This window comes from Corvus kubaryi, unplaced genomic scaffold (genome assembly GCF_017639235.1).
Source record: "Corvus kubaryi isolate FWS band 111438036 unplaced genomic scaffold, C.kubaryi_AGA036_p1.0 65066, whole genome shotgun sequence".
In the NCBI taxonomy this organism is placed as follows: domain Eukaryota; kingdom Metazoa; phylum Chordata; class Aves; order Passeriformes; family Corvidae; genus Corvus; species Corvus kubaryi.
This window is the reverse complement of record NW_024581737.1, coordinates 185,175-201,036: the sequence shown is the minus strand read 5'-3', so window position 1 is coordinate 201,036 and position 15,862 is coordinate 185,175. Positions and strand designations below refer to the sequence as shown.

General features: G+C 57.2%; 1 protein-coding gene across 10 annotated transcripts in view; it reads left to right on the top strand.

The window, feature by feature from the left end:
- Positions 1 to 6: 6 nt before the first annotated feature.
- The window catches only part of LOC121672969 (myosin phosphatase Rho-interacting protein-like), a 73,979-nt gene continuing 58,123 nt past the window's right edge, over positions 7 to 15,862 (top strand). For 6 of the 10 annotated variants that reach the window (XM_042045937.1, XM_042045932.1, XM_042045936.1 and 3 more), the window contains exons 1-3: positions 7 to 262; positions 11,158 to 11,235; positions 13,030 to 13,095. In XM_042045937.1, coding sequence (XP_041901871.1) covers positions 143 to 262; positions 11,158 to 11,235; positions 13,030 to 13,095 — 264 coding nt within the window. In that variant the 5' untranslated portion in view covers positions 7 to 142. Of the gene's footprint in view, positions 263 to 7,674; positions 8,167 to 9,379; positions 9,480 to 11,157; positions 11,236 to 13,029; positions 13,096 to 15,862 lie in introns of those variants that run through there. The other 4 variants (XM_042045938.1, XM_042045939.1, XM_042045935.1 and 1 more) reach the window with 3 other exon arrangements.

Genomic DNA, 15,862 nt, shown 5'->3' with positions numbered 1-15,862 from the left:
CTGCTGTATTCGTTGGGGTTCTGTGTTGGTTTTTGCGTTCGCGTGACGCCCCCCGCGGGCGCGGGGCGGCGGCGATGGGCGCGGCGGCGGGCGGGCGCTCCGCGGGGCGCTGAGCGGGCGCTGAGCGGGCGCGGGCCGCGCCATGGCCGCCAAGGACAATCCCTGCAGGAAGTTCCAGGCCAACATCTTCAACAAGAGCAAGTGCCAGAACTGCTTCAAGCCCCGCGAGTCCCACCTGCTCAACGACGAGGATCTCAACCAGGTGGGATCTTACCCCAAAACCCGCTGTTTTCCCCCCCAAAATCCGCTCCGGGGTCCCGCCCCCTGCCCGCCCCCAGGGTGCCCTGGGTCTCCGCGGGCTGTTCGCTGGCCCCGTGGGTAGCCTGGCGTCGCACAGGTATCTTGGGAGTCCCCTGCGTAGCTTAGAGTCCCGTGGGTGTCCCCATGGATAGCTCAGGATCCGATGGGTAGTGTAGGGTCCCATGGATGTCCTGGGGTCCCACGGGTAGAACAGGTTGCCATGGGTGCCTGCTGTCCCCATGGTTCGCACAGGATCCCATGGGATCCCCAGGAGTCCCACAGAGTGCGTGCTGGACACAGATACTGTAGGGTCCTGTGGGTGCCTGCTGCTCCCACAGATACCGTGGGCTGTCAGGGATGCTGTGGGGTCCCATGGATAGCACAGGGACCTATAGGTATCCCTGTATTCCATAGGGTGTTTTGGAGCTCCAAGGATGCTCCCTGGTCCCATAGGGTATCTAGGGGCCCCATGGGGTGTTCGCTGATCCTACAAATAGCACAGGGACCCACAGGTATCCATGGATCCTATGGGGTGTTCAGGAGCCTCACGCATGCACTCTGGTCCCATAGAGTGTCCAGGAGTCCCATGGGGTGCCTGCTGACCCCATGGGTGATGTGTGGTCCCATGGGGTGCCTGCTGACCCTACGGATAGCACAGGGATCCACATATATTTGTGGATCCTATGGGGTGTTCAGGAGCCCCATGGTTGCTCTCTGGTGCCATACAGTATCCAGTGATTCTAGCGGGTGCCTGCTGCTCCCGTGTGTGTGGTCCCTTGGGGTGCCTGCTGACCCCACAGACAGCACAGGGAATCACAGGTATTTGTGAAGCTCGTGGGATGTCCAGGAGCGCATTGGGTGCTCTCTGGTCCCACAGGGTGTCCAGCGATCCCATGGGATACCTGCTGGCCCCACCGATTTCCAGGTGTCTCACGGGGCACCCACAGTGCCCACTGGTCCCTTAGGCCATGGCTCACCCCACTGCCACCTCCCCTGGGGCCCCACCCCCTGAGGCCGTGTGGGGCCCCGCACCAGCACTTGGGGTGATCCTGTCCCCTCTTGGGGTGCACAGCAGCAGGTGGGAGATACCCTGTGAGCTCCATCAGACGATCCTGAAAGTCTTGGAAAAAACTCAGTTGAAAACAAAACGTCCCCTCCTGGACGTGCCGGACATGACCCCCCTGCCTTACAGCCCCCCGCTTTTCCGGGGACATGGGAAGGGGACCCCAGCCCCTTTCTGGAGAGGGTTCAGCGCTGGGGGGCTGCCAGGGCTGGGCCTTCCTCCTCTTCCTCCTCTCCTCCCAGGCCTGACGCAGGCCCAAGGCTGGCGCTCCCATGGCAGGGGGTGTTTGGGGCATGGGGGGCGTTTTTGGGGTGCGGGAGCCCGTCCGTGGTATTTGGGTGAGGGGAACAGGGCCGCCCTCCCTCCTCCCACACCTTTCTGGGACAGGGCTGCCATCCCCGCTCCCGATCCTATTATGGCAATGAGATCAGACATATTGCTGCGCTCGCTGGGGGGGCGGCGGGGGGGGGGGGGGGCATCATGAAATCTGAGGGCTAATATGGAAAAAATGTCACTGGAAAAAATGCCGTGGTGTGTGCGGGAAAGGGGCGGGCGGCGCGGAGCGTCGCGGCCGTGCCCAGACAAAGGAGCCGTCCCGGAGGGGGCTCGGGAAGAGCCCCCTGCTCCCGGCCGGCCCCTTCCCGCTGCCCGGGGGTTGCGCTGCCTCCTGGTACAAAGCTTACTTGCTTTTGTTGGGGGGCTCAAAGCATGGTATGCAGCCCGCCATAGTGCCTGCCTGCCCTGCCACGGGGGCCACCCACCTCCCTGGGGACCCAGGGCCGTGTTTCGGGCAGCCCCTCGTTGGCTTTGTTCCCGTCAGGGTGGTGGGTGGCCCTGGGGGGCTGCCCCCGCGTCCGGTTCCCATGGGGTCGGGGTCAGCCCCGTGGCCGGATCCAGGCCCTGCGCGGGGGGCTCCGGTTGGGAAAACGGCGCAGTCCTGCTCGGCTTCTCCCTTGCAGCTGGGGTGAAGTAATCCCGCTTCCCAGATAAGATGGTGGCTGCGGTAGCGTGTGATGCACGCACGCACCTCCCGCCCTGCCCGCAGCTCCCTGTGCCTAGGAGCCCCCCGGCCGTGGCCACCCCGGCGCTTCCCTGCCACCCTGCCTACCTCCCCTCCCAGGCTGTGCCCCGTATCGCAGCGTGGATGGATGTGGGGGTGTGCTCACTCCGAAGCACACCCAGGAATAACGGTTCATTTAACAGCTCTGAATGTCTCTGCCTTTTGAACTCATTCTTTTTAAGCTTGGGTTGGTTTGGGGGGTCCCACTCCGCAGCGTGGGGGCTCTGTGCCCAGCACGTCCTGCTCACCCTGTGGACAGGGACAGTGTTGGTGATTACCTAGAGTCAGGCTAGAAAAGTCTTTTGGAGTCATCTGACCTTTGTACTTGGCTTGACGGAAAGGTGAAGGTACTTCACGCTTACGCACTTGTGTCTCTTTTGGATTTTTATTAGATAAAAATACCTGTGTGGGTGTCAGGAGCTGCCCCTGCTGCTTCCCGGGGTGCTGCAGGGCGCTGGAGCCGCTCAGGGCAGAGACCCAGAGTATGTTTGCAAAGAGTCACAAATATTTAGTGGTAGTAGTGGATTTCTGTCGTACTCGGGAACCGGCTTAGGAATGGGGCTGGGAGGGGGGAAATCCAGCCCCAAACATCAGGATTAATGAGCTGGAGCTCTCTAATAATAATCAGACTTAGCGCTTCCAACTTCAAAGGGCTGTGCGGACGCTAAGTCCCTAATCCTGGGAGCGCTGCCTTCACAAGTTGTTTTTGTGCGTGACTGTGCTGCTGGACAGGGCTCAGTGTGTTTTGGGGCAGCTACATGCAGTCCCAGCACCTGCTGGAGATGTGACTGTCCCCTCCCAGGGCTGCAGGTGAGAGGTGATGTGCCTTTGCCCCCGCCCCCCGCCCCCCAAATCTGTGTTTGACCTTCTGGGGTGCCCACACAGCATGGGAAAAACTGGGTCAGTCAGTGTGGCTGTTCTCCCTTTGGGAAAATCTGTTGCTGTGGGTCGTGGGCTGTCAGATCCCTTGATCCTGTGTGGTGGCAGGATCTGGTTGCTGGCAGACACAATGCTGTTGGTGGCTCTGTCCTGGCTGTGCCACCCACCCGTTGCCAGCTCGTGTTACGCTGCTCCTTTCCCATCCAGGGAGAAATTCCCTTTTTGTGGGAATTTCCACTTTCCTGGCGAGACGTGCCTATGCTGGCACTGCACAGTCCCCTGTAACCACCTGCAAATCTCATACGGAGCTCAGCTTTCCAGAACCTGCCCTGAGAAGATGGATGGTTCCCAGGGACCCCCGGCCTTCTGTCTCCAAGAAAAAGTCAGCCTGTACAGTGGGACCCTTACCCCAAGCAGCCCCCCAAGGTTCTCGTGGCGTTGTCCCCGTCGGGTCCCTGTTCTCCACGCTGGCTGCTCCGGGTCAATCCATGTCTGCACACACATGCCTTTGGTCTGTAAGATAAAGCCCCCAACAACGTGGGACAAGCTGGGAATTAACCTAAAAATTTCGCCTGGCCTGAATTGGAAGAAGAGCAGAGTGTAAAGCAGTTGCTTTTAATTTTCTCCATGCATTTGCTCTCTTGGGGCGTGGGGACTGGCACAGATAGAGGAATTTGAGGACGTCTTTCCAGCTACCAGTGTCTTTTTTTTTTCCTTTTTTTCTTTTTATTTGAGATCATGGCATAGATGCCCAGAGGACCACCCAGTTAGAAAACAGAGCTTGCAGACTTTTCCCACTGCCTCTTCCCGTGACACCCCTGCTCAGACAGGGGCTGGTTATTTCCATCTCTTCTCCATTGGACATTATCACTTTCCTACTGTTCTGGATGCTGAGCAGCTGGTGGCCAGCAGCCCTGAGGCTGGAGTGTGTCAGCGTTGGGTCGCAGGCTTGGCTTTGCTCTCGGACATTGCATCCAGGCGCTGGGATGCCCTGTGTTGCAGGGGTCTTGTCCTGACTCTTTGCATTGTCCAAAGGGTGACAGGGTGAGGGATCATGTCCCGGCCACACTTTTCCTTCCAGCCCTGCTCTTTTCAGGAGGAAAAGCCCCCATTTTCCTGGAAAGCAGCCCCTGCGCTTGCATTCCCTGCTCCCTGCTGCTTGTATCATGCTGCAAAAATCCGCCTCTACTTGACTAATTATTAGCACTGAACAGGGGGAGATTTCTTTGCAAATGTCAAATTTGCCTCTGTCAGTGGCTGTGGAGGGCAGGGACTTCGGGGGCACAGCCAGAAGGGCTGGGGGGGCAGGGTCATGGTGGCTCTGTCCCATGGGCAGCATCCCATCCTTGGAGAGTGATGTGCAGGCAGGGAGGGCAGTGGGCACTCGGAAGCTGTGTTGGATGCTGGGGTTGATTTGGGGTGCACTTGAACCTCTGCCTGGCCCAAGGGAAGGGACATGGCGGCGCCTTTGGGTGCTGGAGAACCGTCCCGTTTGCTCACTGACTTGCTGCTGGGTTTTTGCATGGCGCCGCACCTTATCTGCGCTGGCACCCGACGAAGTGATAAATCCCCTCTACAGCACTGTGGAGAGATGTTGTGGCTTCTCCCAGGCGCTGAGGAAGGCCAGTGGTGGGAAGTGGTTAGATACGCCTGCTCGCTGCCAGGTACACCAGCTTTGGGGCTGCTCAAGGAGGAGCTGGAATTGCAAAGTCCATTCTGTCCCGCTTCATTTTGCTGCTGCTTGACAAATTCCCCATGCATGCCGCAGCCGGCCTCAGCCAGCTCTTGCTCCGACTGCCCCAGGCAATGGCAGCACTCGGACCCGAGCACAGCCCTGAGACCAGGGGTATTTGCAGAAGGAGGCCGGCTGTTTGCATGAAGGGTGAATTCAGCCTTTCCCCTTCCTGTTCCTCTGGTTGGTTGGTCACTCCCAGTGCCCACACAGCAAACTGTCCAGGCAGCTCCATCCTTTGGGGTTTGCCGACGCCTGGGTCAGTGCTAGCGATGTGCAAGGAGGGCTGTGCCATGCACAGTGCCCAACAGCTGGCCCATGGCAGCGGCACCTGGTGCTTCTTGTGCTCCAAGTCCAGTTTGTCCAGTCTGGTTTGGCCTCGTACTGCATGTGGAGATGTGTTGGTGGTGAAATCCTGGCTGGGGGTTTGCAGCTCTGGCAGTGGCCGACTCATGCCTGCCTTGTGCGAATGTGTTTTGGCAGAAGAGCAGGATATGGATGGAGAGGGGACTCTCCTCATCATCCAGGGTGGCCCCCAGGAGTTGCCCAGGTCTTGTCCTGGAAAAAGCCCTGTTTGGGCTGAACCCAGGAGCAGTGAGCAGCCACTTGGATGAGGAACTGGGGGATAGGAGAGTGTTTGTGCTCTGGGAATGGTTGTGGATGCTCAGAGGGAGCACTGTAGCCTCCGTGCTGGGGTTTGGCATCGCCAGGTGACAGACAGCAGAGGGGAAATGCTGTACAGGCAGGGAAACAGGGGTGTAAGCAGCTTAACTGCTGAGGCTGGGCTTCATCCTGGCTCTTGGGATTGCTGCCGGAGCGCAGGTTTGCACAGCAGTGTTTGTGGAGCCTCCTGACAGCCATGGTCACAGGTCTCCAGTGGGTCTCCATCTGCCATCCCACTGGGAGCGCACAGAATGTCAAGTGACGCCTGTCTCAGTTCCTAGAAGCCGTGCTGTGGGCAGGAACGCCTGCTTGGGTATCACATCCCATGCCCTCCCTGAACACCGTGTCACCTTCCCCATTCCTGCTGAGTGACGGCTGCTCCGACTCATCCATCAGCGATGTTCTCTTGGCTCCAAGGTGTGCAAAACTGAGAGCAGAGCGGAGCTGAAACCACCCATATTTCCTATTTTGAGGTTGCAACCAGTGTTTGTGGTGACTTTCTCCTTGAAATGTGCCAGAAAAGGGTCCCTGCCTCTGGGGAGCTCTGAGTGGATCAGGAGACAGGGGATGATGACCTTACTCTCCCCTCTCTCTGGATCTGGATGACAGCTGTGACCCCGTTGTGTTCCCATGGGTGTGGAGAGCAGCAGGCACTGCTGTCAGAGAGGCTCCTTTGGTGAATATTGGGCTGACCCATAAAGGTGATGAAACAAGTTCCACCATAGATTCAGCCACAGCCTGGGTCAAGCTGGGTACATTGTTCTTTTGTGGGGCTGCTGGAAGCCCTGGCATCACTTCTGTGGTGCACAGGGCTCTCTGCTCCCAGTGCTGGAGGCAGAGCCTAAAGCTCCAATGCAACAATCCATTTTTCTTCCCCTTCCCGCTCAGTTGCCAAGCCTGAACAAAACAAGCCCTGCCTCCACCCGAGACAGGCTGATTACGTCTGCCGGCAGCCTAAACAGATTATCCCTCCCACCACGCGCTTGGAGCCAGGAGTCTCTCCCGGCGATGGATTCGGACTTCCCTCAGAACGTGTGGGGGTGGGTGGGCAGGCACTGGCTGTGGGGGCATCCCACTCCACCTGGCTGTCCAGCACCCCAGCAGGGATGTGGGTACTCTGCTGTGGGGTTGAGTCTGCACCCTAAGAGGGGGATGTGGATGTTGGTACAGCTCTTCTGTTCCACCTTGTGCAATGAGCTCCTGCAGCATTGTGGGGCCAGCACAGTGTGGCTCTGCTGGGTCCTGCATGCCTGGCTGGTTTGCATGGGGAGGGAAGAGGTGAAGGTACCAAAACCACAGGAGGTGTGAAAGCCTGTCCAACAGGCAGCTGGTTGGTGTCACAGCCCACCTCCAACCCTGTGACCTGGTGCTCCATGCGCTGCCACAATCCTGTGACCCGTCCTGCCCTCCGAAAGTGGGTGCCCTGCAGCCCTGGGGGTGTGCAAGGGTTCCTGTATCACCCTAGGCTTCGGGAAGTGCTGAGTGGCTCTGCACGTCCTTCAAGCCCAGTTCCCCATCTGCTGGGAATCATGTTGCCAGTGCTGGTGGAGCTGGTTGGGGTGGTTTGTCCGTGCCTGGGCAGCATCAGCACAGCAGCCTGACAGCTTTGTGTAAACCCAGCTGGGGCCACTTCCTTCTCTGCTTCCTCCCACCCGCTGTGCTGCCGGCGCTGGGCTGGAGGCAGCGTCCTCCCCCTGGATGCATTGTGGGCCTGTGGGCTGAGGGGATGGATGCAGTAGCTGGAACAGCGACCTCAGAGGCAGGTGAGGTGCTGCAGGTGCCCCACAGCCCAGCTCCAGTGTCGGATCAAAGGTGGGATGTGATACCTGGACACTCCCAGAGGTGTGACAGGAAGGGGAGTGGTGACGTGGGGGTGTTTCTACCTGAGTCAGCCTCCAGCAGTCCCACAGGATCGGATGGAACTGGGCTCTGTGGGCCTGCAAACCGGCCTCACCTCCCACGCAGTGGTGGGGTGAGCATCACCCCACCCCACCCCAGCTCCATCAGCAGCCACTCTCCACTCTGCTTTCCACGGCATTTTGTGGCTAACCCTCCAGCCAGGTACCTTCTGGATAAAAGCAAAGCCACCCACCCAGTGCCTGAGCACCCAATGTGGCTGCTACCTGTGTAGAAACTACGTGGAACTGCCCTTTGGATATCACCGGAGCTGCCAGGAAGCAGACAGAGCCCTGCATCAGAAGGCATCCTGGGAACTCTGGGGTTGCTTTAACACCATCCCTGCATGTGAATTTGGACAAATCTGCTTGGAAGAGGGAATTTTTGGTTTGAGCTCTTGCTCAGTGCTGGTTGTTGCATTTTCCTCCTCTTGACGAGCTCTCCAGAGGAAGCCGAGCCAGTGGAAACGACGTGTGATTCCAGCTCCATCCTGGTGCTCCAACACCCTCCTGGACCTGCCTCCCACATCGGGTTTATTTTAAACCTTGCTTCAGCAGGGCTATTCCGATGCAGGTGTGATGAGTTTATTTCAGACACTTTGTGTGCTAATTCATATCCCTTTCATTTAGGCTTGTACCTCTCTGGGCATTTGCTTGGTTTTAGCAGGAGCTTGTTTTGGTTTGTCTTTAAAAAGCGCTGCTGCGTGTTTATTTGTTGATGGGTGGAACCAGGCTGCCCACGCTGCCTGGCTCTAATTCATACCTTTCAGCTATTTTGGTTTCAATATCTGAAATTGGATGCTTCTGCCAAAACGAGTGTAGCCCACTGGTGGTTTTTTGTGATCCCGCTACAGAAATGACCATGCTCTATGTTAAGGGTGTGTATTTCAGGTGCTCAGTGTTTATTTACAGACAGTTTGAACTAAAATTGGAGTAGCTGAGGGCAAAATAATGTCTGCTGGGGGTTGTGAGCCAGGCTGAGATAGGGCAGGACTTCATGCCTGTAATGCTGGGTTAAGGCTGCTTGCTGCTGGCCCTGGTGATGATGTCCCCTGTTGGTTCCATTGTTACTCTGTCCCTGGTGTGGCCCTGGGACCTGCCTGCTGCCTGTCACATGGGCTGGGTGCTGTGGGTTGCTCAGAGTGGGTTGGGATAGTGCTCTGGGATGGCTGCAGTGCTGTGGTTTGTGTCAGGGGAGTTTTTGCTCATAGGGCTTTGCTGGGTTGAGCAGTCGGTCTTATTCAGGAGCTGTGCTGGGGCACGGAGGGGAGAATTGAGGTATGGAAAAATTGGGGGGTGGAGGAGGGCTGAGCCCTGCAAGCAGCTTGGCTGTCCAGAGGATCACCAGGGTGCTGCCTTGGTGGGATGGTGCCAATTGTTGGGATGTCACATTCTGTTGTCACTGTCATCCTCTTGTTCTTGTATGGTGGAGGCCACTCGTAAGACCTTCTCAAGCCCTGGCTGCTCAGCGCTCACCCCAGCTTCTCTCATGGGAATTTGGGGACCCCATTTCCTGTCACAGTGACCCATTGAAGGATTTCTGACGGGTCATCATTAGTCATTTGCAATTCTACTTTTCCCCTGTAAAACACGACAGAAATTTGGGACGCTTGGCCCTTCCCAGGCCATGCAGGTAGTCGTGGCCACATCCCAGCGTGGCGGGGAGCAGCGTGATCCCCTGCTCTGGAGTCCTCCCATCGCGTGGGCACGGATGCGTCACGGGCGGCTTTGGGTGGGGGCGCGGGGCGGGGTGTGCCGGGGGAGTGGCAGAGTGTGGCTCACCTGCGGGGCGCTGGCAGCGTGGGTGGCACTGAGCCGGGCACGGAGCGGTGCCGGGCGGCTGGAGGTGGCATGGGGGCCACGGGCGAGCAGGGCACCAGCATCCAGGTGAGCTGGACGGGGGTGACGGGGGCTCTGGGCCCTTTGCCAAGCTCAGGGAGGGTTGTGGTGTCCATAGGTGCCTTTCTGTGCCCCCACTGTGGTCATGGGAACAGGTGTAGGGGTGCCCTGGGCCCCCTTATCTCCCCCAAATTGGATCCCAATCCCAGCGCTTCGTTTTCATTGGTTTAAATCTCATTTAAAGGGGGAAGGAAGGAAGGTCTTCTCAAATCATGTTTTCCCAGCTGCTGGGAGAGCAACACCTTGAGCTGGTATGTCATATTTTGGAGGGGATAAGAGATTTTGTTATTTCTTTTCACTTTATAAACAGTAAAAGGTCTCCTCCGGCGTGTTTCCAGTTTGCTTACTCAGTGCTTCATGCATTTGACAGTTTCTGGTGCATAGGCAGTTTCTTCTATTGTTTGCAGGGATTTTTCCAGAGGGGAAACTTTTTTTTAACATTACAAAACCACAGAAACTGGCAGGAGGAATCTAGGGGAGGTACTGAACTGGATACAGTTTTAAACTTTAAGGAACAGAAAAGAATGAAAGCAACAAGATAAATTGAATCAGTTAGAGGGGAGCTGGGAAAGTGTGTCCTTGTCACTTTTTGACTGGGCTGGGATGGTCATGCATGGGTGTTCTGTGGTGGAAAGCAGTGTTCCCAGACCCAGGGTCTCCTGGAGCTGGATCTGCTCTGGGTTTCCTCCCTCCTGGTCTGTCCTGGTATCTGTGGAGCCGCCTTGCTGGTGTGGCAATGCCTTGCCACTCTTGCAGCAGAATTTGGCCCCAGCCCTTGCCAGGTGTTGGCTCATCGTTTACAGCTTGACAGGCAGCAGGAGCGGTGCCCACAGGACTTTGTGTGGGAGGACATGCCCAGTGCCCATCCCCATCGCACCGCTTGCCGTGGCATGGGTCAGCTTCACCCTGGCTACTTCTGCATCCAAGCCAGCGGTGGAAAGAGCCTGGATTTTTTTTTTCCACTGACATGCAGCAGTGCTGCAGGGTTCTTTCCGAGTATTCTTTCCCTTTCTCTTCCCGGCTGGCTGAATGAGCTGTTTTCCCTCCTCCCGGCTCTGACCTTCCTGTGTGCTCGGCCATGGGCTGCTGGACACCGCTGGCGGGGGGAGTGGGCTGGCAGGGGCTGCCCCTGCAGGAAAGCGGGAGTTGGATGTGCACGGCACGGGAAGCGGCTGGGAGCTGGAGAACTGCCAGCGCTGGGTAGTTTTTCCTCTCTTAATTAACGAACGGAAAACATCGAGCTCTCCTTTGGAGTGTGTTTTTGCTTTGGAGTAGAGGCACGCTGCCGATGCCGATGGGAAGAGCCGTTGGTGGGGATGGGCTCTGCTGCTCGGCAGTACCCGGGAGGTTGGTGCTCTGGGCACGGTGCCATGCAAGAGCAGCTGTGTTTGGAGTTTGTGGCTGGGGTTTTGCCTCCTCCTGCGTCCTCGTCTTAGTCCCATTGGCACACAGTGTGTGTCACACCACGGGTTGCCATCAGACACCACGTTTTCTGCACTGGGAAGGCTGAGTTTGCCTGCGTGCAGGACGCTGAGCTCACACAACTGCCTTTGTGCTGGGGCTGCTGCAGTTTCCCGTGGTTCCTCACCATCGATTCCCCATGGTGCTGATCCATGTTAAGCCATTTTCCACTGTGCCTGAGTGTTTCTCTGCTGTTTCTTTGCAGGCCAAACCCATTTATGGTGGCTGGCTGCTGCTGGCCCCGGAAGGAACGGACTTTGACAACCCCGTCCACCGCTCCCGGGTAAGTGAAGCTGAGACATCCCCTCCCTGTGACATGGGTGGGGGTGGCAGGAGGAGCAGCAAGGGCCTGTCCCTGCCCATGGGGGTGGCTGTGACCCTGGGAGTGCCACAGGCGCCTCCATGCCTCATCCCCTTGTGCAAACCAGGAAGCTGGGAGATGTTTCCTGCAGCAAGGCTGGAATGCCTTCTCTGGGATACAAGGTTTCCCATGCTGGGCAGCAGCCTGGGGCACTGCAGGTGTGGGTCAGGCTTAGTCTGTGCAATTTCACTGCTTGTTGCTTTTGCGTTTTGATGCTGCTCTGGTTTGCCTGACACGTGCTGTGCTGTCAGGAAGGCCAGTGGAGTGTGGGCTCTGTGACTCTGAGATGTGCTGCGACCATCAGAAAGGCTCCCAGTTTTCCTTCAGGGCTTGGAAACAACTACTTTATTTTCTGCAGCTTGTCATGAGTGTGCCCAGAGCTCTAGAGGGAGGCTGCATCCCATCCCCTAGTGTGGATATGCCAATGTCAGGCAAGTCCTGCAGCAAGGAAGGGACTGAGAGGTGGTTCCCATCTGCTATAACCCTGCAGAGCCCTGAAGCCAAGTGTTGGCAGTGGAGACCTACAGACAGAACAGGACACACTCAGCTCCTTCTCAAAGGGGTTTGCTTATGCCTGGCAGAAACAGCAGCATTGTGTGGGGTTGGAGCATCCCCCACTTTCCTGTCCTGGGGGGTGTGAGGCTCAGAAGGATGTGGCCAGGCGACGTCCTTTCACTGCTGGCTTGTGATGAGGACTTTCAGCCTGTCCCCAAGCTTGTCTTGCAGGGAACTTGCTGCTGAGGCTGCCAGGATGGGGCTGTTCTGTGTGTGGGAGGGATGGCAATGGTCCATGAACCCCCTGTCATGGCGCCAAAATGCTCTCAGAGCTGTTTGTAATAAAAAAATCACTCCCGAGTGAGCAAGAATTGGGTTCTGAGTTCGGCTTGGGGTATATGGGTCATTATTTGGAGTCACAGCTCATCATAGGCTTGCTGGCCTGACATAAAGGGGACATGGGACCTGTGTCTCATCAGAACCCAGGCTTGCTGCTAAGCTGGGGCTTGTGGAGTCCTCTGTAGTTCTGCTTGTCCCTGAGTACCCTGGACTTTGCCCGAAGGGTTGAGAAAAGTGAGATAAGAATTGCTGCACTGGGGCTATGAATCCAGGACCTTTTTTATTTCAGCCTGTTCAACCAGTTTTTGCTCTTGGCTGAAAACAACCTGGCACACATGAAAAAAAAAGGCAGTTTTCCAGCCAGATCAGTTCTCCAATCTGATTTGCCGTGCAGCTGCAGAGGCAGCAGTGCCAGTGTGGTGCCAGGATTGCCTGAGCAGTGCCATGCCAGAAGTGCAGCCACCATCCAGACTGAGCTCATGTGCTGCTGGGGGACATCTGACATGACATCCTGTCACCCTCCACCACTGGATGCTGGAGTAGATGATGTAGGATGAAGCTGAGGGCTCAGAGCATTTAGTTTGGGGATCCTTCTGGTGTCCCCAGTATTTGTGGCATGAACCTGAGTCAGGAGAGGTTTAGTTTGGATATTAGGAAAAGGTTCTTCCCCCAGAGGATGGTCAGGCACTGAACAGGCTCCCCAGGGAATGGTCATGGTCCCAAGGCTGCCAGAGCTCAGGGCACTCAGCATTGGGCAATGTGGGCTGGTGCACACAGATCCTCGGCAGAGCCGTGCCAGCTGATGTGCAGCTCTAGTGCTCCCAGCCAGGCCCAGGGACTGGTGGGCACTGCCATGACCTACCTCGATGTCTTCTCTTGCAGAAATGGCAGCGTCGGTTCTTCATCCTCTACGAGCATGGGCTGCTGCGCTACGCCCTCGACGAGATGGTGAGTGGCCCAGCTGTGTCCAGGCAGGGGATCAGCTGGGTTATCTGCTGCCCTTGGAATGCTCTGCCAAGCTGGAGGAGAGTTGTGCTGTCTGGGTTTGACTCCGTGCCAGGCTGGGTTTGTGTGGGAGCTCTGTGGACACTCTGCAGAGGATGGTGGGTGTTCTGGAGGCGTGTGGGTCCCACCTGGCATGGGATTCATCAGCTGCTGACAGATCCCACACTGGCAGGAAGTGCTGAAATGGGTCCCCAAGGTCATTCCCCCTCCTTTTTGCCCAGTTTCCCAGTGCCAGCTGGGTTTTGGTTGTGGTGAATCACCTTGGCAGTGTCCAAGAAGGAGGCCCTGCCTAGCGATGCCCGTGGAAAGTAGGTCAGCTGGAATGCCTTCCCACTGCTTGCCTGCCCTGGAGCTGCAGCTTGTCACCAGCACTGTTCCCATTGGTAAAAGGGGATCAAAGGAAGGGAAACCCATCTGCTGTGAGCTGCAAAGTGGGGCTGGAGAGCCCAGTAGGTCAATCCCAGGAGCACCCAGGACTGCTGATTTATCCTGCTGGCTACAGCAAGCTCATGGGAGGGTGCCCAAGGCTGAGCAGGCCGGCACAGTGGACACCCATGTGCTGGGATCTGCCTGGGCAGGAAGCTCAGGAAGCCAGCGGGGGACAGCACACCTGTGGGACAGGGACACATGGGGACCTGTGTCTGTGGCAGGGAGGCTCCCTGTGAGGTCAGTGTGCCTTGGTCCTCCTCCAGTGCCTCCTGTGAGAGCACTGTGGGATGAGGCACTGCTAGTGTGGCTCAGATTTCATGCTGTGTTTGTTTGTATTTTTACTTGGGGTTGGTCCAAGTGCCCTAAATAATTTAAATGTCTTCGGTAGGAGCAGTGGAGTCTTTAATACATTTTCAGTGTCAGCAGCCTGGCTCTGCACTGGGCTGGTGTTTCCTGTCCTACCCTGACAGGAGGGTGGTTTGTGTCTGCGTGGAGCAGGGAGATTCCCCAGTCTGAGGTAGAGGGGCAAGAATAGTGGGGAACACAATCTGGATTTTTTTTTTGCATCCTGAGGAGGTTGACATGCCCCAGGTTCTGCTGCATCTGGGCAGAAGCTGACAGGCAGTGCCCCAGCCCCGTGCCACAGGGGCCATTTCCAGAGAGCACCCAGACAACAGCAGGAGCATCCCGCATTCTTCAGGCACCTGTTGGGCTTTTTCCCCTTGAGAAGGGAGAAGGTGGAAACATACAAACAAAAAGGGAAGGTACACATGTGCAGCGCGGGATGGTGTCCCAGGCAGTGTGACACCACTGTGCTGGCTCCTGGACTTGCTGCCCCATGGCCACTTGTGGTGTGATGGATCCCAGGAGGGTCTGGCCTTGTCACAGTCATAGATAGAGGAGACTGTCATGGATCCATCCTCCTCACTGGGGTTTGACACATGGTGTAGAAATACCCTCCTGACCTTTCCACCCCTCCAGTTGTGCCGGCCCCTTGCCCTGTCCCCACCACCTCCGTGGCCTGGTGAGGAGTAACAGGGCTGGGGCCTCATCCAGGGGGTGCCAGCAGAGACACTGTTTTTATAATGTGGGATCCACTTTGCAGTCCACTCAGGGATGATCTACCCCCAGTGTACCCCAGTTTCTCCCCAGGAGCTGGATGGGGGTCCTGTGGGAGACTCAGTGCAGAGCAGCCTCTGGAGTGTGCGGGAGCCGGGCGGCAGCTGCCCGGAGACCTCCCAGGCAGTTACAGTCTGGGATTGAATGGCTCTGCCTGAACCTTTCAGACAATAATTTTGTGGGTTTGGCGATTTTTGCTCTTATTAAAAGAGGAATTGGAGGGAGGGGTGAGCCTGGGAGGGGAGTCCTGGGCTGGTGATGGTGATGGAGACATTCCTGTGCCTGGCCAGGGAGGCTCTGCTCCTGGCTCCCAGCGGGTTGGAGAGCAGTGGGGTGTGGAGGGGCAGCTCAAAACCCAACCCCAGGTTGGGGAGACCTCAGGGAGTCCCCAGAGATGTTGCTGCTCAGAGGCTGTGGGATGGGGCAGCATTGGGCACAGGAGCCTTTTACCATGCGATGGGTCAAGTTTGGTGTTGGATTGGAGCATGTTAGTAATGGAAGGTGGAACAAGCATGCACCAGCTGCCCTGCTGGCATCCAGCTCTCTCCTGAGACCTGCCCAGAGATATCCCAGAGCTGATCCTGAGTCTGTGCTCCTGCTTGGTCACCTTCTTTCTGTGTGTCCATTGTTCTGTCTATCCTTTCTCTGCCATAGTTCCAGTCTGAAAACAAAATGAGTTCAGCACGATGGCTGCGGTGGGGAGAATTTGCACAGGCTATGGACCTTCACCCCCTCAGACCAGGCTGAGCTGCCAGACTCTCTCCCTGGTGTCTCCCTCTTTCACACTGGCTGCAGCTGGTGGCATCCAGAACCAGCCTGGCCACTGGGAATGCCCAGCAGATCCCACCCCCTTCCCCTCTGTGGGGATCGTGCCAGCAGCCGTTCCCAGCTCTGCCGAGCCCTGGCTAAGCTGAGCCTGCTCAGACGTGCAGAAATTCCTGCCTCCCAACTGTGGGTGGATGTGAAGGTTGTGTTATCACTTGGGGTTGCCTTCCCATGCTGAACATCCACGACTGCACCCCAATGGTGGCTTGCTCCTGCTGTTTGATAAACCTTCGTGCTGGGACTGATGATGACAGGGGTTGATGCTTCTCTGCAGCAGCTGGAGGATGACAAAGCCACTCTTACTGAGGGAAGGCAGGAAAGAAGTTGGGGACAGGCT